Genomic DNA, 23,062 nt, shown 5'->3' with positions numbered 1-23,062 from the left:
GTTTAAGCTGAAATCAAGAAAGACAACAACAATGATTAAAGAACAAAAACCAACAATAACAAAACAAAACGAAGGAAAAAAAATTTTGGTAAAATTTTCGTTAGAACTAAAATTTTGAAAAAATTTTCTATTGAACTAACATTTTGAAATAAAGTTTTAACAAACTTTATGGAAATAAAGTTTTAACAAAGTGTTCTATAGAAATTTTTAAAATTTTGATAAAATTTCTATAGAAATAAAATTAAAACAAAAAATTTATAGAAATAAAATTTTGATAAAATGTTCTATGTAACTAACATTTTAACAAAATTTTCTATAGAAAAACAATTTTGACAAAATTTTCTATAAAACTAAAATTTTGACAAAATGTTCTAAATAAATAAAATTTTGATAAAAATTTCTATAAAACTTAAATTTAGACAAAATTTTCTAAAATTTTGACAAAATTTTCTATGGAAATGAAGTTTTGACAAAATGTTCTATAGAAAATTTTAAAATTTTGATAAAATTTCTATAGAAATAAAATTTAAAAAAAAAATTCTATAGAACTAAAATTTTGACATAATTTTCTATATAACTAAAATTTTGGCAAAATTTTCTATATAACTAAAATTTTGACAAAATTTTCTATCGAAATAAAATTTTCATTCGTTTTGTTTTTTTATTTTTGGTTTTGTTCTTTAAGCATTGTTGTTGTTTTTTATTGCAGCTTAAAACCATACATTGACTAAACTACAAGTGTAGCTTAACCAACAGAGGAAAAGAATGTTTGTCAAATTTATTTGGGCAAAGCCCTATAGACTGCAAGATGGTTGGATGGACGCACGTTTCGGAATTACCACATTCCTCATCAGCATCCTCTACTTGCAGCAAAACTATCAACCAATTATCAGAATAAATTCAGGCAGTTTATTAAACCCAACAAAAACCACACTTGAACCCTCCGAAAAAAGGTTTTACATTGATAGCCGGCTTATGCCGAAATAAATTCGAAACAAACATATCTCTTTACCTATGCCACTGTCAAATCATCGATTTGAATTTAAAAAAAAAAAAAAAAAAAACAATAATAATGCTTAAATAACAAAACCAACAATAACAAAACAAAAAGAATGGAAAAAGAAGAGGAAGCACGCTCAAAATAAACCCAGCCAACTGAATGCAAATCGATGATTTGACAGTGGCATAGTAAAAGTGTTTGTAACACATTTCCAACTATTTTAAATATATATATTCTAGATCAGAAAGAAACTCTAAGATAATATAAGCATTTCCGTCTGTCTGTCAGTTGTAACCACGCTAAAGCCTCCACAAATCGTTATATCATTTTGAAATTTAGCACTTATCGGTTTGAAGGCAGGCGAAGTTAGAAGATGGGCTATATTTATATTTTATTATTTTAATATAGCCTCCTTATAAACCGATTTTATTTGGGGTATTGGGCTTCTGGAAACCGTGTTTTTGGATCACAAAGAAGTGTGCCGAATATGGTGTGTATGGGTCCATGTTTTGATATAGCCCCCCATATAGACCAATTTCCCGATATGATTTCTTGGGCTTCTAGAAACTGTAGTTTTTATCCCCAATTGCCAGAAATTAAAAATCTAGATGTATTTTATGCCCAAATATGTCTGTGTCGAATGTGTCATTTCAATTTCTGGTAAATACCGATCTCCCGATTTCACTTTTTGACGGGATAGAAGACGAAGATGAATTGCTCGAAACTAAAAGTAAAATATTCAAGTAATCTGCTACGATTAGGGGCCGAATATCAAAATCATTTGAATTATGGTGGTGGCCGAACTTACGGCTGTTTCACAAATTACTTTTTTTGTGCTCAAACGGCAATACTGGTCGTATAACAGATAAAAACATAGCCGCTATATGGGTGAGTCCACACACACATGCACATGTATTATGCCAATTTTATTAGACATGAATTACAAAAAGGTATAAGTAAATTTTTAAAATTATTAAAAATAAAATAATATGTAATGTCCTTGCGAATTTAATTTTTAGATTTTCATTACAAAATTAATTTCATCATTTTCTATAGAATTGAAAGAATTTTTGATTGTTATGTCATTTTGCATTTTACTTGATACTATATATTCGCACTTTATAACAAAGATGAACAATAAATCTAAATCTATCAAGTGAGAGTATTTTTAGTTGATTCACACAGCGGTACTCGGTAAGTTCAGTTTGTTCATATAAAAAAAAAACAACTCTAGATTGTTCTTAAAATACATAAACAAGTTTAATAAATTTTAAAATTAATTATTTTATATTTGTTAAGGAATATTGAACAAAAACAATCATGGCTGAATTAACTGGGCTAACTAATTCCGAAGCCGAGGAATTATGTAAACCTGTGGATCCTGCCACTAAGGTGAGTTTTTCCATCTTAAGCATATGGTTTTAATTAATAATTCCAATATTATTTTGTTTTTAGGATTTCCTATTCCAACAAACCATGTATCGCATTAAAGATCCACGCAAATCATTACCTTTCTATACCGGTGTTTTGGGTATGACGTTGTTGCAAAAATTAGATTTCCCTGCTGCTCAATTCTCATTGTACTTTATGGGGTAAGAGGTGGCTGTTGTTGTTGCTTTATTTTTGTTTTTAGAGTAGATTTATCAGCTTTTGCCAACATATGTTTTAAATGCATTTTGTTACTGTTTTCTTGTTCTAGCTATGAAAATTCGGCCGATGTGCCAAAAGATACCAAGGAACGAACTACGTGGGCCATGAGCCGCAAAGCCACCGTGGAATTGACACAGTAAGTTTGTTTGTCACAAAAGAATCGTTTGCAGAGGAAAGGCAAGAAAGGGGAATTATTCCATGGGTTTAGTCAAATTGTGTAGGATAAGTAAATAACTCTATACGGTACTCAATTTCTACCAATGTAATTATCATAATCGGGACTTCTTCACAAAATTCGTATTCAACTAATTTTTCGATTTCAATTGAGCTTAAGTTAATATTTAATTTAATTTAATTTAATTTAATTTAATTTAATTTAATTTAATTTAATTTAATTTAATTTAATTTAATTTAATTTAATTTAATTTAATTTAATTTAATTTAATTTAATTTAATTTAATTTAATTTAATTTAATTTAATTTAATTTAATTTAATTTAATTTAATTTAATTTAATTTAATTTAATTTAATTTAATTTAATTTAATTTAATTTAATTTAATTTAATTTAATTTAATTTAATTTTATTTTTTATACCCTCCACCATAGGATGGGGGTATATTAACTTTGTCATTCCGTTTGTAACTCATCGAAATATTGCTCTAAGACTCCATAAAGTATATATATTCTAGGTGGTGGTGAAATTCTGAGTCGATCTGAGCATGTCCGTCCGTCTGTTGAAATCACGCTAACTTACGAACGAAACAAGCTATCGACTTGAAACTTGGCACAAGTAGTTGTTATTGATGTAGGTCGGATGGTATTGCAAATGGGCCATATCGGTCCACTTTTATGTATAGCCCCATATAAACGGACCCCCAAATTTGGCTTGCCGATCCTCTAAGAGAAGCAAATTTCATCCGATCCGGCTGAAATTTGATACATGGTGTTGGTATATGGTCTCTAACAACCAAGCAAAAATTGGTCCACATCGGTCAATAATTATATATAGCCCTCATATAAACGGACCCCCAGATTTGGCTTGCGGAGCCTATAAGAGTAGCATATTTCATCCGATCCGGTTGAAATTTGGTACGTGGTGTTAGTATATGGTCTCTAACAACCAACAACATGCAAAAATTGGTCCATATCGGTCCATAATTATATATAGCCCCCATATAAACCGATCCCCAGATTTGTCCTCCGGAGCCTCTTGGAGGAGCAAAATTCATCCGATCCGGTTGAAATTTGGAACGTGGTGTTAGTATGTGGTCTCTAACTAACACGCAAGAATTGTCCATATCGGTCCATAATTATATATAGCCCCCATATAGGGAGCCACCGTGGTGCAATGGTTAGTATGCCCGCCTTGCATACACAAGGTCGTGGGTTCGATTCCTGCTTCGACCGAACACCAACAAGTTTTTCAGCGGTGGATTATCCCACCTCAGTAATGCTGGTGACATTTCCGAAGGTTTCAAAGCTTCTCTAAGTGGTTTCACTGCAATGTGGAACGCCGTTCGGACTCGGCTATAAAAAGGAGGTCCCTTGTCATTGAGCTTAACATGGAATCGGGCAGCACTCAGTGATAAGAGAGAAGTTCTCCAATGTGGTATCACAATGGACTGAATAGTCTAAGTGAGCCTGATACATCGGGCTGCCACCTAACCTAACCTAACCTCGCCCCCATATAAACCGATCCCCAGATTTGTCCTCCGGAGCCTCTTGGAGGAGCAAAATTCATCCGATCCGGTTGAAATTTGGAACGTGGTGTTAGTATGTGGTCCCTAACTAACACGCAAGAATTGTTCATATCGGTCCATAATTATATATAGCCCCCATATAAATCGATCCCCATATTTGACCTCCGGAACCTCTTGGAGGAGCAAAATTCATCCGATTCCGTTGAAGTTTGGTACGTGGTGTTATATGGTCTCTAACAACCATGCAAAAATTGGTCCATATCGGTCCATAATTATATATCATAGCCCCCATATAAACCGTTCCCCAGATTTGTTCTCCGGAGCCTCTTGGAGAAGCAAAATTCATCCGATCCGGTTGAAATTTGCAACGTGGTGTTAGTATATGGCCGCTAATAACCATGTCAAAATTGGTCCATATAGGTCTATAGTTATATATAGCCGATCCCCAATCACACAAAAATTGGTCCATATCGGTTCATAATCATGGTTGCCACTCGAGTCAAAAATAATCTACCAAAATTTTATTTCTATAGAAAATTTTGCCAAAATTTTATTTTTATGGAAAATTTTGTCAAAATTTTATTCTTATAGAAAATTTTGTCAAATTTTATTTCTATAGAAAATTTTGTCAAAATTTTATTTCTATAGAAAATTTTGTCAAAATTTTATTTCTATAGAAAATTTTGACAAAATTTTATTTCTATAGAAAATTTTGACAAAATTTTATTTCTATAGAAAATTTTGTCAAACTTAATTATATACGTATATATACGTATTTAATCGGCCTTTTTTATTTTAATATATACCACATATGGACTACCTTACAATTTAGAAGATGGTGTTAGGAAGTTTTAAGATACATACCTTGCCATCGGCAAGTGATACCGCAACCCAAGTAATTGGATTGTGATTGTGTTTCTACGCAATCCATGGTGGAGGGTACATAAGCTTCGGCCTGGTCGAACTTACGGCCGTATATACTTGTTTAAATTAAATTACCTCAACAGATTTAAATGAATGTTATAATAAATAATAAATTTATGTAATTTAATCTTCTTTTATTTGATTTTTAATGGTTGTAAAAATATTATAATTAATTAAAATTAAATTAATTAAAAATTAAGTTATGTTGAATTGAGGTTTTTTATAATGAACTGAGGCCATCAGCTACAAATCAAATATGATTTAGTTATACTTAATTTAAATTAATTTTATTTAATTTATCTTAATTTAGTTCATTTTTTTATTTATTCAATTTTCTTTAATAATTTGTTTTATTAAATTAATATTTATCATAAAACATAAGTAAAGTTTGTAGTATGATTCTTTATTCATCTTACTGATAATTTAATTTAAATAATTCATTTAAATGTTATTTTATTTGATTGGACATAGTTTAGAAAGATTCAGTTTAAATAAAATTAATTATAATTTTATTACAATTTTTCATTTTAATTTAGTTCATCTCAGTTTAGTCTAATTAAACTTATAATTCAATATACCCTAATTTAATCTAATTTAATTTCAGCAATTGGGGTACAGAAAACGATCCTGATCAAAGTTATCACAATGGTAACACCGATCCACGAGGATTTGGTCATATTGGTATAATGGTGCCTGATGTATATGCAGCATGTAAAAGGTAATTGCTAATTCTAGACGCACAAAAAAATAAAACTTTGGGAAATGGGTATTGTGATCCTAGATTTATTTTTTTAATTTCTGCTTGTTTCTACGAAAATATCAAAAATTCTCTCAAAATAATTCTTTTTTTACAAAAAATGTTTATTTTTGCCGGACCATAGGGTTTGTAAGCAAACACGTTATCCATTGGGCCATGTAGCTCTCGTTATAATCAACACATAAATATCGATATAGCCATCATCACATACATCTAAGCATGTCTATTTATACACCAGATTGTTGGACATACACAAGCAGATTCAAAGAAACTTAATTTAACGAAAACAAACCACTTTAGTTGCAAACGGCAGATCATCCCTTTAATACAAACGGTATACCAAATTCCACTTTTGGATAGTACAAAACCGGAAAGTTTACATAACTTACATAAGTCTCAAAATTTTCACAAAATTTGGAATAAATGTGCGGGATTGCATAGTATCACATAGTTTTTTTTTTTTTTTTTTGATTCAATCACAAACCTAATTGATCCCTTTAATTATACCCTTCACCATACTCGTAGGATGAGGGGTATATTAACTTTGTCATTCCGTTTGTAACACATCGAAATATTGCTCTAAGACCCCATAAAGTACATATATTCTGGGTTGTAGTGAAATTTTGAGTCGGTCTAAGCATGTCCGTCCGTCTGTTGAAATCACGCTAAATTCCGAACGAAACAAGCTATCGACTTGAAACTTGGCATAAGTAGGGACATACTCGTATTGAACCACTTTTACGTATAGCCCCCATATAAACCGACCCCCAGATTTGGCTTGCGGAGCCTCTTAAAGAAGCAAATTTCATCCGATCCGGTTGAAATTCGGTACGTGGCGCTGATACATAGTCTCTAACATCCATGCAAAAATTGATCCAAATCGGTCAATAATTATATATAGCCCCCGTATAAACCGCCCCAAATTTTGGCTTGCGGATCCTCAAAGAGAAGCAAATTTCTTCCGATCCGGCTGAAATTTGGAACATGGTGTTAGTATATGGTCTCTAACAACCATGCAAAAATTTGACCACATCGGTCCATAATTATAAATAGCCCCTATATAAACCGATCCCCAGATTTGGCTTGCGGAGCCTCTAATTATCAATAATTATATACAGCCCCTATATAAACCGATCCCCAGATTTGATCTCCGGAGCCTCTTGGAGGAGCAAATTTCATCCGATTCGGTTGAAATTCGGTACGTGGCGCTAATATATGGACACTAACAACCATGGAAAAATTAGTCCATATCGGTCTATAATTATATATAGCCCCCATATAAACCGATCCCCAGATTTGATCTCCGGAGCATCTGGGAGGAGCAAATTTCATCCGATCAAGTTGAAATTCGGTACATGGTGTTTACATGTGGCCTCTAAGATCCAAGCAAAAATTGGTCCAAATCGGTATATAATTATATATAGGCCCCATATAAACCGATCCCCAGATTTGGCTTGCGGAGCCTCTAAGAGAAACAAATTTCATCCGATCTGGCTGAAATTCGGTACATGGTGTTTATATATGGCCTCTAACATCCATACAAAAATTGGTATAAATCGGTCCATAATTATATATAGCCCCCATATAAATCGATCCTCAGATTTGACCTCCGGAGCCTCTTGGAGGAGCAAATTTCATCCGATCCGGTTGAAATTCGGTACGTGGCGCTAATATATGGTCTCTAACATCCATACAAAAATTGGTACAAATCGGTCCATAATTATATATAGCCCCCATAAAAATCGATCCCCAGATTTGACCTCCGGAGCCTCTTGGAGGAGCAAATGTCATCCGATCCGGTTGAAATTCGGTACGTGGCGCTGATATATGGTCTCTAACATCCATACAAAAATGCGTGCAAATCGGTCCATAATTATATATAGCCCCCACATAAACCGATCCCCAGATTTGATCTCCGGAGCATCTGGGAGGAGCAAATTTCATCCGATCAAGTTGAAATTCGGTACATGGTGTTTACATGTGGCCTCTAAGATCCAAGCAAAAATTGGTCCAAATCGGTCTATAATTATATATAGCCCCCATATAAACCGATACCCAGATTTGACCTCTCGAGCATCTTGGAGGAGTAAATTTCATCCGATCTGGTTGAAATTTGGTATGTGGTGTAAGTATATGGACACTAACAACCATGAAAAAATTAGTCCATATCTGTTGAAATTTGGCCGCTAACAATCATGCCAAAATTGTTCCATATCGAGCCTCGTATTTCACTTCTGGCTCTCTACTAACCACGAAACAGTTCATATCGGTTCATAATTATTTATAGACGCCCCTATATATACCGATCAAGAACTGAATTATATACGTACTGTCAATATATTATTGCAAATTTGGGCATAAATAATTAAGGCAAAAATAAAAATTTTATAACAAAAAACCCTAACCTGTTTTCCAAAAGTTCAGTTTGTTTTTGTGTGTAGTTATAGTTATTGATCATCTTATTGTTTTTCCAGATTTGAAGAAATGGGTGTGGAATTTGTTAAGAAACCCGATGATGGTCGCATGAAAGGTTTGGCTTTCATTAAGGATCCCGATGGTTACTGGATTGAAATTTTCAATGCTAAAACTGTATGCAATTGAAAGATGTCCATGCACTAATATGGCAAAGTCCAATGTGACCTTAAACTGTTGGATTTTTTTTATATATATTATTAATATTTTTGTATAGTATTTTACATAAAAATGTAATTTTTTTGTAAACACATTTATTTATCATACATTAAAGAAAACACTATAAAATATTTATTTTTAATTATGGTTTGTCGTGCAAAATGTATTTAATTTGAAGATTCTCCAAGAATTTACCATTAAACGCAATAACCACGATATTCATATCGTGGTTATTGCGTTTAATGGTAAATAAACATATGTCACATTTAAGAAATAGTAGATTAGAGGTCTAAAGCATTTACCTCAATTTTCATTCATGTTTTCTATATGAATGAATTGAATGATTATTTACGTGTTTGAATTTCATTAGCAGTGGTTATAATTGACAAGCAGTAACTAAAGGGTGATTTGTTAAGAGCTTGATAACTTTTTTAAAAAAAAAAAACGCATAAAATTTGCAAAATCTCATCGGTTCTTTATTTGAAACGTTAGATTGGTCCATGACATTTACTTTTTGAAGATAATTTCATTTAAATGTTGACCGCGGCTGCGTCTTAGGTGGTCCATTCGGAAAGTCCAATTTTGGGCAACTTTTTCGAGCATTTCGGCCGGAATAGCCCGAATTTCTTCGGAAATGTTGTCTTCCAAAGCTGGAATAGTTGCTGGCTTATTTCTGTAGACTTTAGACTTGACGTAGCCCCACAAAAAATAGTCTAAAGGCGTCAAATCGCATGATCTTGGTGGCCAACTTACCGGTCCATTTCTTGAGATGAATTGTTCTCCGAAGTTTTCCCTCAAAATGGCCATAGAATCGCGAGCTGTGTGGCATGTAGCGCCATCTTGTTGAAACCACATGTCAACCAAGTTCAGTTCTTCCATTTTTGGCAACAAAAAGTTTGTTAGCATCGAACGATAGCGATCGCCATTCACCGTAACGTTGCGTCCAACAGCATCTTTGAAAAAATACGGTCCAATGATTCCACCAGCGTACAAACCACACCAAACAGTGCATTTTTCGGGATGCATGGGCAGTTCTTGAACGGCTTCTGGTTGCTCTTCACTCCAAATGCGGCAATTTTGCTTATTTACGTAGCCATTCAACCAGAAATGAGCCTCATCGCTGAACAAAATTTGTCGATAAAAAAGCGGATTTTCTGCCAACTTTTCTAGGGCCCATTCACTGAAAATTCGACGTTGTGGCTCGTTAGTAAGTCTATTCATGATGAAATGTCAAAGCATACTGAGCATCTTTCTCTTTGACACCATGTCTGAAATCCCACGTGATCTGTCAAATACTAATGCATGAAAATCCTAACCTCAAAAGAATCACCCTTTACTACATGTAGTACACTCATATCTAAAAAAAAGGGAAGTGGTAAGACTTAAAATAGATGGCATAATTTATCTGTGATAACACTAGTTTACAAAAAAAAATCATGTACACTTGATGAGACGTTAAGTAGTTTAAAAAATACCGATGCGAAAAGGCCAAATTTTCAAAAAAAATCGTATTTTACAATGGACCTTTTCTGCCAAAAAAGAGATATAATTTGTTTAGTGAAAAAGAGCGAAAAACTAAAAATAACGGGATACCTCAAAAACTGTTCCAAAATTTTAAACATTATTTTTCGAATTCAGCAAATTCAAATTCCATAAGAAAAGTCGACTCTCATCAAGTGCACATTTTTCAGTGTAAACTAGTATAATTTAATCAAATGTTTGGACACTTAAAAAAATATTGTTGGGAGACTTTTTATATTCGGATACATAAATTGATAAACCTCGTTATGTGAATTTTGGAAGGTTCTAAATATACTTGAGAATTTTATATCTTGACCTATGAAAATGGTTTATAATGGATACAAGGGGAGTCCAATTTTAGTGACCCCTGGGATGTTAAGAGTTTAATAACGCTCTCGATTTTAATAATGCTCATGTTTTCAAACACGTCCCTAAGGTAAATTAGTCATAAAATTATTTGTTAGTCACGACATTTTTCGTGAGTCACGGTATTATTCGAGAATCACGACATTTCGTGCGTGAGTGTGCGAGAGTACAAATTTTCTTTTCATGAGTGTGCGTGAGCGTGAGTCCTACAAAACAATATCGTGCGTGAGTAAGATTTTTCCGTCGTGAGTAAAATATTACTCACGTGCACACCTCTAATATCAAAACCCCATCTAATCAGTTTTCATCACAGGTGTTAACTATAAGCCTGTTCTCTTGGACAGAATTGACATACAAAGTCCCTTCTTTTCTTCTTAACCAATTCCAGATATTTTGTCTTTACTTTCATTATTTTGGTATTAATTCCGGGTTAAAGAAGCGAGTAATTATACTAGGGATTGATTTAATTCAGCAATTGCATTTCTGAAAAGGCCCCTACTCTCACTTATTATTTTATGTGATTTAAGTTTTCTAGTGTGTTTTTGAAATTCTCGCTTAAAACACACACACACACACACCCATCAATGTGGGCTATCACTTGACCCCCAATACACGGTTGCCACTCGTGTCAAAAACAATCTATCAAAATGTGAAAAAACAATTTTAGCAAAAATCTACCAAATTTAAAGAATTTTTATTTTGAAAATTTTGATTACATTTTTGTGGTTAGTATAATATCTTCGAAAGATATGTTTTATTTTTTTATTATAGATCTTGAAGTGAAGTCAAAATTTCATTTCTATAGAAAATTTTCACAGAATATTATTTCCATAGAAAATTTTCACAAAATTTTATTTCCATAGGAAATTTTGTCAAAATTTTATTTCTATAGAAAATTTTGTCAAAATTTTATTTCTATAGTAAATTTTGTCAAAATTTTATTTCTATAGGAAATTTTGTCAAAATATCATTTCCATAGCAAATTTTCTCAAAATTTTATTTATATAGAAAAATTTCTCAAAATTTTATTTTTATAGAAAATTTTCTCAAAATTTTATTTTTATAGAAAATTTTCTCAAAATTTTATTTTAATAGAAAATTTTCTTAAAATTCCATTCCTTTAAGAAATTGTTTTTAAAATTTCTTTTCTATAGGAAATTTTGTCAATTTTTTTTCTATATGAAACTTTGTCAAAATTTCGTTTCTATATGAAATTTTGTCAAAATTTCGTTTCTAAATGAAATTTTGTCAAAATTTCATTTCTATTAGAAATTTTGTCAAAATTTCTTTTCTATTTTTTTTTTGCCAAAGTTTTATTTGTATGGACATTTTGGTCAACATTTTTTTCTATAGAAAGTTTTATCAATTTTTTTTTATTTTATAGAAAATTTTGTCAAAATTTTTATTTTATATAAAATTTTTTAAAAATTTTTATTTTACAGGAATTCTTGTCAAACTTGTTTTTCTGTAGAAAACCTTGTCAAAATTATATATCTATGGAAAATTTTGTCAAAAATTTTGTCTATATTTCTACATTTTGTTTCTAAATTTTTGTGGTTAGTATAATATCTTCGAAAGATATATTTTTTTTATTATAGATCTTGAAGTGAAGTCAAAATTCCATTTCTATAGAAAATTTTCACAAAATATTATTTCCATAGAAAATTTTCACAAAATTTTATTTCCATAGGAAATTTTGTCAAAATTTTATTTCTAAAGGGTGATACGGTCAAAATTTGGTCAATATAAACTTGACGTATTTCTTTCAATTTTGCATTTAAAAAACACCCCTCATTTTGAAGGTGTGTGTGTGTAGAATGTTGCTCCTATTTTGATTTTGGAATTCACTCTTCAGTTGTCAAAATGCCGTCCAAGCAAGAAGAGCAGCGTATCAAAATTTTGCTCGCGCATCGCGAAAATCCGAGCTACTCACACGCAAAGCTGGCAAAATCGCTAAAAGTTGCCAAATCAACCGTTACAAATGTAATTAAAGTGTTTGGGGAACGTTTATCGACAGCCAGGAAGTCTGGATCGGGGGGAAATCGAAAACCGGAAGCCGCTGAGACGACAAAGAGAGTTGCCGGTAGTTTCAAGCGAAACCCTAACCTCTCTCTCCGAGATGCCGCAAATAAGCTGGGTGTATCGTCTACAACCGTGCATCGAGCCAAAAAACGAGCCGGACTATCGACTGTACACGACGATGCTGACGAAGTTTGACTGCTTGGTAATGGACGACGAAACCTACGTCAAAGCCGACTACAAGCAGCTTCCGGGATAGGAGTTTTATACGGCAAAAGGAAGGGGAAAGGTAGCAGATATTTTCAAGCACATAAAACTGTCAAAGTTCGCAAAGAAATATCTGGTTTGGCAAGCCATCTGTACCTGTGGCTTGAAAAGCAGCATTTTCATAGCTTCCGGGACTGCCAACCAAGAAATTTAATTTTCTATATGAAATTTTGTCAAAATTTCATTTCTATAAGAAATTTTGTAAAATTTTTTTTTCTATTTTTTTTTTGCCAAAGTTTTATTTGTATGAACATTTTGGACAAAATTTTTTTCTATAGAAAATTTTGTTTTATAGAACATTTTATCATTTTTTTTATTTTATAGAAAATTTTGTCAAAAATTGTATTTTATAGAAAATTTTGTAAAAATTTTTATTTTACAGGAATTCTTGTAAAACTTTTTTTCTGTAGAAAACCTTGTCAAAATTATATTTCTATAGAAAATTTTGTCCAAATTTTATTTTTTTAGAAAATTTTGTCAAAATTTTATTTGTATAGGAAATTTTGTCAAAAATTTATTTGTGTACAAAATTTTGTCAAAATTTTACTTCTATAGAAAATTTTGTCAAAATTTTATTGGTATAGAAAATTTTGTCAAAATTTTATTTGTATAGGAAATTTTGTCAAAATTTTATTTCTATAGAAAATTTTGTCAAAATTGTATTTCTATAGAAAATATTGTTACTATTTTATTTCTATAAAAAATTTGTCAAAATTTTATTTCTATAAAAAATGTTTTCAACATTTTATTTCTATAGAAAATTTTGTCAAAATTTTATTTCTATAGAAAATTTTGTCACAATTTTATTTGTGTAGAAAATTTTGTCAAAATTTTATTTCTATAGAAGATTTTGTCAAAATTTCATTTCCATAAAATTTTCTCAAAATTTTATTTATATAGAAAAATTTTTCAGAATTTTTTTATAGAAAATCTTCTCAAAATTTTATTTTTATAGAAAATTTTCTCAAAATTCCATTCCTTTAAGAAATTGTTTTTAAAATTTCTTTTCTATAGGAAATTTTGTCAAAAAATTTTTTCTATATGAAATTTTGGTCAAAATTTCGTTTCTATAAGAAATTTTGTCAAACTTTCGTTTCTATAAGAAATTTTGTTAAAATTTCTTTTCTATATTTTTTGCCAAAGTTTTATTTTGGTCAAAATTTTTTTCTATGGAAAATTTTGTTTTATAGAAAATTTTGTCAAAATGTTTATTTATAAAAAATTTTGTCAAAATTTTTATTTTATAGAAAATTTTGTAAAAAATTTTATTTTACGGGAATTCTTCGAACTTTTTTTCTGTAGAAAACCTTGTCAAAATTATATTTCTATACAAAGTTTTGTCACAATTTTATTACTATTGTATAGGAAATTTTGTCAAAATTTTATTTCTATAGAAAATTTTGTCAAAATTGTATTTCTATAGAAAATATTGTTACTATTTTATTTCTATAAAAAATTTGTCAAAATTTTATTTCTATAAAAAATGTTTTCAACATTTTATTTCTATAGAAAATTTTGTCAAAATTTTATTTCTATAGAAAATTTTGTCACAATTTTATTTGTGTAGAAAATTTTGTCAACATTTTATTTCTATAGAAAATTTTGTCACAATTTTATTTGTGTGGAAAATTTTGCCAACATTTTATTTCTATAGAAAATTTTGTCACAATTTTATTTCTATAGAAAATTTTGTCGAAATTTTATTTCTATAGAAAATTTTGTCAAAATTTTATTTGTAAAATTGTTTGCAAAATTTACTAAAACATCAAGAATTCTCCAAAAAGTAAAAAATCTACCATTTTCGTTAGAATTCTATCAACTGTGGCAACCAAGCCCCTATATCCTCTTAGCTTTGTTGTTCACTACTCAATCATGGACACTTAAATATTTTTGACACGCTATTTAAAAATTTATGTGTAATATTTTGTTGGCAAACTTGGACAATTCAATTGAATTTTTAACTCATGCAAAATCATTTAAAATTGGCCATCTTAATGTTGAAGTAGCTAGAAGTAATTGAGATTTACACGTGTAATAGTCGTATACGAAAACTTGGACGCTATGGAAATTTCTCCTCCTTGCAAAATTCTTTATATCGTTTGCAAAGCTCTGGGCTTGGCTCCATTCTCTGTGAAACGTAACGATAAAGGAATTTACATTATACAAAGGAGCATACCATTTATGATTTATGCATCAATATTGACATCCGTGATGGGTATGTTAATGTTGTATATTACACTTTAAAAAAATGTGAATCCTCCAGGCCCTTGAATTCGATTAAGCTCTGTTTTTTAGTTTGTCTAAAATTTCGTTCCCGAAAAAAAAAAATTATTTGTGTGTATGATATAACGCCTTTAATTGGAATATTAAGAGACTTTGAAAGTCTATTTTAGAGCTGGAGATATTTATCAAACTAAAAAATAATAGGTCATACAAAATAAAATAGTTGAAAAAAAGAAAAAAAATCTGAGTTTTTTTATTTATATTTTCAGTATTTTTGACTTATCGTGGGCTTCTTTTTGATGCACATTCGAAAATTCCTCTTAGGTATGTTGGAAATTGACAATATTGTAACGCTAATTTATTTAATTTATATAACTAATACATAGGCAATCTTTTCGATCGAAGTCGATTACTTCAAAAGCAGTCACAACCTTAGATGTTTCTGTCATTGTGATGGCAGTGTCGGCGGGAGTGCTTTGTGGTATAATTGGTTATAATCCAACAAAAGAATTAAATATCAGATTACAATTGGTAAGTTTGTATAAATACACAAAACTTCACCCAGAGTCAAGATAAATTGTATCTAATAGTAGAAGGTGGCCCGATATGAACTTCAAAAGAAAACTAGTGTTTTTTTATTCTTACAGCTTGTGGAAGTGGTGGCGTCCACGGATTTTTCAAAAATGGTAAAAAGCAGAAGTATCGGTTATTCAATTTATTTTTTGAAATTCTGTGAATGGTGACGGGAAAACCAAAAATTTCGAGTTTTTGTAAATTTGGGAAAATTAACTCTTTCAAAATTGTGAAAATTTCGAAAAATAGATTTTTTACTTTTTATTTATATCGTATTAGTCTACTGAAAGCTTGAAAGACAGGAAAACCCGATTTTTTGAAAATTTGAAAAACTCGACTTTTCGAGTTATTGACTTTTTTCAAAATTTTGAAAAATCGACTGTTTGACTTTTTAAAATTTTTTAAGCGACCAGTTCAAAATGACAGTTAGTCACATGGATATTTTCGACAAAGTCAATAGCATATTCTATCTATTCCAGGTGGATGCATCCATACAGGGATCCAAAAAACGGGAAACATTAAAAGTTCTAACTCTGTTATGCTTGCCAATGATGGCTATAAGCATTTTAATGTGTAAGTTAAAGTACGAATATCTATAATAATAAACATAAAATATAAATAATGTTCCAGAATTTATTAAAAATTTTCTCACATAATTTATTTCTATAGAAAATTTTGTCAAAATTTGATTTCTATAGAAAATTTTCTCAAAATTTATTTCTATAGAAAATTTTCTCAAAATTTTATTTCTATAGGAAATTTTGTCATAATTTTATTTCTATAGGAAATTTTGTCAAAATTTCATTTCTATAGAAAATTATGTCAAAATTTCATTTCAATAGGAAATTTTGTCAAAATTTCATTTCTATAGGAAATTTTGTCAACATTTAATTTCTATAGGAAATTTTATCAATTTTTTTTTTATAGGAAACTTTGTCAAAATTTCATTTCTATAGGAAATTTTGTCAAAATTTCATTTCTATAGAAAATTTTCTCAAAATTTTATTTCTATAGAAAACTTTCTCAAGATTTTATTTGTTTAGAAAACTTTCTCAAAATTGTATTTCTATAGGAAATTTTGTCAAAATTTCATTTCCATAGGAAATTATGTCAAAATTTCATTTCTATAGGAAATTTTGTCAAAATTTCATTTCAATAGGAAAAATTCTCAAAATTTCATTTCAATAGGAAATTTTGTAAAAATTTCATTTCTATAGGAAATTTTGTCAAAATTTCATTTCTATAGGAAATTTTTTTCAAAATTTCATTTCTATAGGAAATTTTGTCAAAATTTCATTTCTATAGGAAATTTTGTCAAAATTTCATTTCTATAGGAAATTTTGTCAAAATTTCATTTCTATAGGAAATTTTGTCAAAATTTCATTTCTATAAGAAATTTTGTCAAAATTTCATTTCTATAGGAAATTTTGTCAAAATTTCATTTCTATAGGAAATTTTGTCAAAATTTCATTTCTATAAGAAATTTTGTCAAAATTTCATTTCTATAAGAAATTTTGTCAAAATTTCATTTCCATGGGAAATTATGTCAAAATTTCATTTCTATAGGAAATTTTGTCAAAATTTCATTTCCATAGGAAATTATGTCAAAATTTCATTTCTATAGGAAATTTTGTCAAAATTTCATTTCAATAGGAAAAATTCTCAAAATTTCATTTCAATAGGAAATTTTGTAAAAATTTCATTTCTATAGGAAATTTTGTCAAAATTTCATTTCTATAGGAAATTTTGTCAAAATTTCATTTCTATAGGAAATTTTGTCAAAATTTCATTTCTATAGGAAATTTTGTCAAAATTTCATTTCTATAGGAAATTTTGTCAAAATTTCATTTCTATAGGAAATTTTGTCAAAATTTCATTTCTATAGGAAATTTTGTCAAAATTTCATTTCTATAGGAAATTTTGTCAAAATTTCATTTCTATAAGAAATTTTGTCAAAATTTCATTTCTATAGGAAATTTTGTCAAAATTTCATTTCTATAGGAAATTTTGTCAAAATTTCATTTCTATAAGAAATTTTGTCAAAATTTCATTTCTATAAGAAATTTTGTCAAAATTTCATTTCTATAAGAAATTTTGTCAAAATTTCATTTCCATGGGAAATTATGTCAAAATTTCATTTCTATAGGAAATTTTGTCAAAATTTCATTTCCATAGGAAATTATGTCAAAATTTCATTTCTATAGGAAATTTTGTCAAAATTTCATTTCAATAGAAAAAATTCTCAAAATTTCATTTCAATAGGAAATTTTGTAAAAATTTCATTTCTATAGGAAATTTTGTCAAAATTTCATTTCTATAGGAAATTTTGTCAAAATTTCATTTCTATAGGAAATTTTGTCAAAATTTCATTTCTATAGGAAATTTTGTCAAAATTTCATTTCTATAGGAAATTTTGTCAAAATTTCATTTCTATAGGAAATTTTGTCAAAATTTCATTTCTATAGGAAATTTTGTCAAAATTTCATTTCTATAGGAAATTTTGTCAAAATTTCATTTCTATAGGAAATTTTGTCAAAATTTCATTTCTATACGAAATTTTGTCAAAATTTCATTTCTATAGGAAATTTTGTCAAAATTTCATTTCTATAGGAAATTTTGTCAAAATTTCATTTCTATAAGAAATTTTGTCAAAATTTCATTTCTATAGGAAATTTTGTCAAAATTTCATTTCCATGGGAAATTATGTCAAAATTTCATTTCTATAGGAAATTTTGTCAAAATTTCATTTCCATAGGAAATTATGTCAAAATTTCATTTCTATAGGAAATTTTGTCAAAATTTCATTTCTATAGGAAATTTTGTCAAAATTTCATTTCTATAGGAAATTTTGTCAAAATTTCATTTCTATAGGAAATTTTGTCAAAATTTCATTTCTATAGGAAATTTTGTCAAAATTTCATTTCTATAGGAAATTTTGTCAAAATTTCATTTCTATAGAAAATTTTGTCAAAATTTCATTTCTATAGGAAATTTTGTCAAAATTTCATTTCTATAGAAAATTTTGTCAAAATTTCATTTCTATAGGAAATTTTGTCAAAATTTCATTTCTATAGGAAACTATGTCAAAATTTCATTTCTATAGGAAATTTTGTCAAAATTTCTTTTCTATAGGAAATTTTGTCAAAGTATTTTTTCTTAAATTAAAAAAACGCAAACTTATATAGTGGGTCGATTGTCTCTACCTAGTTTTGTTTGCCATTAAACCTTTCACTGCCGAAATAAACGTAATATTAAAAATTTTATTAATTTAATTAACAGAATGTAGAATAAAAAAATTGTAATTTTGTGGACCTACCTCAATTACTTCAAGATCTATATGAGTTTGTTCTGAAAACTTCATTCTTGAATTGTATCCAAATTGCTTTACGAAAATAAATACTATTTGACCTATAATACTTTCGAAGTATGAGAAAAATAAAAAAAAATCCCAAAAAATATCAGCATACAAAACTATTGCTGATATTTTTTGGGATTTTTTTTTATTTTCCTCATACTTCGAAAGTATTATAGGCCAAATAGTGTTTATTTTCGTAAGGTCATTTGAATAAAATTCTAGAATCAAGTTTTCAGAACAAAATCATATAGATCTTGAATGTCCATTTACTAGAGACATAGAGTAGAAAAATGCTCACAAAATTTCATATTTTTCGTTTATTGGTAAAGAAGTTTATAAAAATGCATTTTAGTGCTCACCGATATGGAAAATATAATATTGCTTATTTAGACTAAAGCCTCTTTTTTAAAATAACATCGAGAAATAAATCAAAACTATGTGGGGAAATAGAGTTTGGTGTCGTTTTCCAATGTCCTCCTATGTGGACATCGGTAGTCAAAGGGTTAAGGAAAATACTTTAATGAATAAACGATTTTTTACATTGCTTTTTATGTGTGCCAGAATATTTTTCTATAATTACCTTAAGCCTTTAACATTTTTATTAACCATTAAATTTTCAGTTTTTGATGTTTGGACTTGGTTCAGTATGGCCAAAAAAGAAAATGCAGAAGACGAAAATACAGGTAAATCAGACTTCGACTGGGGTAAACTACTGAGGTTGCTCCAGTCAAAAAACTATAATTCATAAACTAATGATCGAGCAGATGGTCTGTTATTAAAATGCAAAATAGTTTCTAAATACACACAAAAAAAATCTGATTCAATCACGAAATTAATTGGTCCAATTAATTTTTTAATTGAAATGTCTTCACTCACGGAAATGATAGTATCAATTAAAAAATTAATTGAAAGTCAATTAAAAAACTATTAATTTTTGTTATTTATTGAATCAATTGAATTTTAAATTTAAATTTTCATGAAAATTTTTTCTGTGTAGTACACCCCTGATTTGGAACTCGAATATAGGTTGAAAACTGTAATTTTCCTTAATGTTGTTTCGTAAAATATCTTTAATATCTAGAGGGATTACATTTATTCTCTTTTTTCCAGATCTTAATGCTCTATGGTTTATTCCATTCTATGGCTTGTATTATATATTAACATGTCTTCATGTTAGCTTTGCTAATACTACTTTGGGCTTAGGACAACGTTTTAAAAATCTTAATGGGACATTACAAATGTCCTTTTTGAAGGGGCCAAATATTCAAAATATTACCAAAATAACACCAGTTATACCAGTTCATAACAAAGAAAGTACTTTACAAAAAAGTTTGGGTAAATCGCAAACGGAAACTCAAATAATATCTGGTAAATAATTTTCTTTTAAAATTCACACACACACAAAATTTCATTAAAATTGAGACATCTTAAACTGTTCATAGAAATAATGGGCATTTTTCATTAATACAATGAAAATGTTCATTAGAAATATGAAATGCTTCGTTATTAAATAGAAGATTGTTTGTCATTACAATAATAAACAATTTCATTATATTTACGAATTTGTTCCGTTCGCCCAATTTTAATGACAAATTTTCGTTTATTTTTCTATCTGTGTATAACATTTTTATTTTAGAAAAAAATAAATCTGTGCTCCTAAAGCTATTGGCTGAATGTCACGATTCATTGGGAAAATGCGTTGAGCTAGTATCCAGGTAATATTGCAAATAAATCAAAAATAATATAATTTAAATTGAGTCATATGAATTTAGTCATTAAATAAAAATTTGGAGCCACCGTGGTGCAATGGTTAGCATGCCCGCCTTGCATACACAAGGTCGTGGGTTCGATTCCTGCTTCGACCGAACACCAAAAAGTTTTTCAGCGGTGGATTATCCCACCTCAGTAATGCTGGTGACATTTCTGAGGGTTTCAAAACTTCTCTAAGTGGTTTCACTGCAATGTGGAACGCCGTTCGGACTCGGCTATAAAAAGGAGGTCCCTTGTCATTGAGCTTAACATGGAATCGGGCAGCACTCAGTGATAAGAGAGAAGTTCACCAATGTGGTATCACAATGGACTGAATAGTCTAAGTGAGCCTGATACATCGGGCAGCCACCTAACCTAACCATGAATTGGTCATTAATATTAGGAATATGTTCATTAATATAATGAAATGAACATATTGAATAAAAAAAATATTTTTTTTTAAATAATATTTTTTTTTCAATAATATTTTGTTTTCTTGAGTCATACGAATATTAATGATAGGAATATGTTCATTAATTTAATGAAATGAACATATTGAATACTTAAAAAATATTTTTGTTTCTTAAATAATATGTTTTTTCATCAATTACGAAATCAATTGATCCAATTAAATTTTAATTGAAATGTCTTCAATCACAGAAATTATAGTATCAATCAACAAAATCAATTAATCCAATTAATGGAAAATCAATAATCCATTTAATGGAATGGTTGATATAACGAATCCATTTATTTATTTCATGTTTATACTAATAAGTTAATTACAAATATAAAGGTTATAAATATATGTTCATAAACATTAGCCCTTAAATGCGCTCTGTATCTTTTAAGATACAACCAGAAAAAAATTCTCACGCCTTTTGAGTTTTGACCGAATTTGTTTGATGCACTTAAAAAATTATGAACTTCCGGGAAGTTCTGAGTAATCCTACGAACACATTCATAGTATTCATAGTATTTTTTCGATGACTCGATATTATTGGCACATTTATTTATAATAACCAACCAATTAATTATCAATTTATGTTGAACCTCGTTTATTTTTAGTTCCTATGGCATGGCTGTTCTATTTATATTGCTCTCCTGTTTTCTTCATCTGGTAGCCACGTCGTATTTTCTTTTCAATGAATTATTAAGCAAGAAAACCAGTGGTTTCATGTGGCTTCAAATCTTATGGATAACATTTCATGCCTCACGTTTGCTAATGGTTGTGGAACCCTGTTATCGGATAAGTGCAGAATCTAGCAAAACCATACATCTTATTTGTGAAATAGAGCGATCAGTACACGATTCCATATTGGCAGAAGAGGTATGTTGTTAAGTTTTAAATAATCATTAAATTAAATTAATATAATTTTCTAGGTTAAAAAATTCTGGCAACAACAGCTCGTATTTAAGGATAGATTTTCCGCCTGTGGCTTAGTTACGGTTGACCGCAGCTTGTTAACTTCAGTGAGACCAAAGACGACAACTAAATATTTATAGTTATTCCTGATTATTTTTTTTTATTTTATTCAGATTTTCTCTGCAATTGCAACATATTTGGTAATCATAATACAATTCCAGAAAAGTGATGGTTAAAATATCTACGAATTTTAAATAGAAAATGTTATATAATATTTATTGAGTTATCATTTTTAAATGTTTAAATAAATATTAAATATGTGATACAAATATAAAGCGCTGGTTTTTTATCACAAACCTTAGTATTTTTAATATAACCTAAGAATTAATTGGACCTTGAGGTCCTTTGCAGGATATCCTCTTAGATACTTGGAGACACCCAGCGCATTCAGTAAGTAGGACCAGATTCATTTACACATAAAAAAACTGATTCAATCACGAAATTAATTGATTCAATTAATTTTTTAATTGAGTCTTCAATCACAGAAATGATAGAATCAAATTTAATTGATTCAATTGAAAAATTAGTTGATACTATTAATTTCTGTGATTGATTTTTGTTTCAATTAAAAAATTTGTTGTATCAATTAAATTTTTATTTGAATATTTTTTAAAACTCCATTAAAATTTTAAATGGAAAAATTTTCGTAGAATTTTTTTTTGGGTAGTGTCATGTTGCATCTAATGTCCTTATTGGCTGTGCATGCTATCGCAAGAACGGTTCTCAAACAAATTCCAACCGCAGTGGATTATACTCTGGCGAAACCCCTTTTCGACAAGAAATTTCAAACACAAAATCGCTGCTGTGAAGCGTGGGTGAACAAGGCATAAACGTTTTCGTGGTGAACAAGGCATAAAAGTTTTCTATAACGATGGTTCCAAATTAAATTAACAAATGGAT

At 29.2% G+C, this 23,062-nt stretch overlaps 2 protein-coding genes across 2 annotated transcripts; both read left to right on the top strand.

The window, feature by feature from the left end:
* The first annotated feature begins 2,098 nt into the window (after positions 1 to 2,098).
* Positions 2,099 to 8,805, top strand: Glo1 (Glyoxalase 1). The gene is made up of 6 exons (XM_075309888.1): positions 2,099 to 2,194; positions 2,300 to 2,392; positions 2,456 to 2,592; positions 2,700 to 2,786; positions 5,880 to 5,993; positions 8,507 to 8,805. Exons 2-6 carry the CDS (start codon positions 2,321 to 2,323, stop codon positions 8,631 to 8,633), a joined length of 537 nt encoding a protein of 178 aa, XP_075166003.1. The 5' UTR covers positions 2,099 to 2,194; positions 2,300 to 2,320; the 3' UTR covers positions 8,634 to 8,805.
* A 6,082-nt stretch (positions 8,806 to 14,887) lies between these two features.
* Positions 14,888 to 22,401, top strand: LOC142239388 (gustatory receptor for sugar taste 43a-like). Its single transcript, XM_075311171.1, has 10 exons — positions 14,888 to 15,051; positions 15,329 to 15,383; positions 15,446 to 15,590; positions 16,112 to 16,205; positions 19,608 to 19,670; positions 20,098 to 20,355; positions 20,624 to 20,702; positions 21,805 to 22,066; positions 22,120 to 22,209; positions 22,276 to 22,401. Exons 1-10 carry the CDS (start codon positions 14,898 to 14,900, stop codon positions 22,336 to 22,338), a joined length of 1,263 nt encoding a protein of 420 aa, XP_075167286.1. The 5' UTR covers positions 14,888 to 14,897; the 3' UTR covers positions 22,339 to 22,401.
* Positions 22,402 to 23,062: the final 661 nt, after the last annotated feature.

Source organism: Haematobia irritans, chromosome 5, assembly GCF_050003625.1.
Source record: "Haematobia irritans isolate KBUSLIRL chromosome 5, ASM5000362v1, whole genome shotgun sequence".
Lineage (NCBI taxonomy): Eukaryota > Metazoa > Arthropoda > Insecta > Diptera > Muscidae > Haematobia > Haematobia irritans.
The sequence above is the reverse complement of the archived record's forward strand: the minus strand, read 5'-3'. Positions and strand labels throughout refer to the sequence as shown.

Excerpts from the sequence above, each read along its gene's own strand:
- Glo1 (XM_075309888.1), top strand. The coding sequence starts at position 2,321 with ATGGCTGAATTAACTGGGCTAACTAATTCCGAAGCCGAGGAATTATGT. Across the intron at positions 2,787-5,879 it reads GCCACCGTGGAATTGACACA|CAATTGGGGTACAGAAAACG; the intron begins GTAAGTTTGTTT and ends ATTTAATTTCAG. Across the intron at positions 5,994-8,506 it reads GTATATGCAGCATGTAAAAG|ATTTGAAGAAATGGGTGTGG; the intron begins GTAATTGCTAAT and ends TTGTTTTTCCAG.
- LOC142239388 (XM_075311171.1), top strand. The coding sequence starts at position 14,898 with ATGGAAATTTCTCCTCCTTGCAAAATTCTTTATATCGTTTGCAAAGCT. Across the intron at positions 20,703-21,804 it reads TGCGTTGAGCTAGTATCCAG|TTCCTATGGCATGGCTGTTC; the intron begins GTAATATTGCAA and ends GTTTATTTTTAG. Across the intron at positions 22,210-22,275 it reads ACCGCAGCTTGTTAACTTCA|ATTTTCTCTGCAATTGCAAC; the intron begins GTGAGACCAAAG and ends TATTTTATTCAG.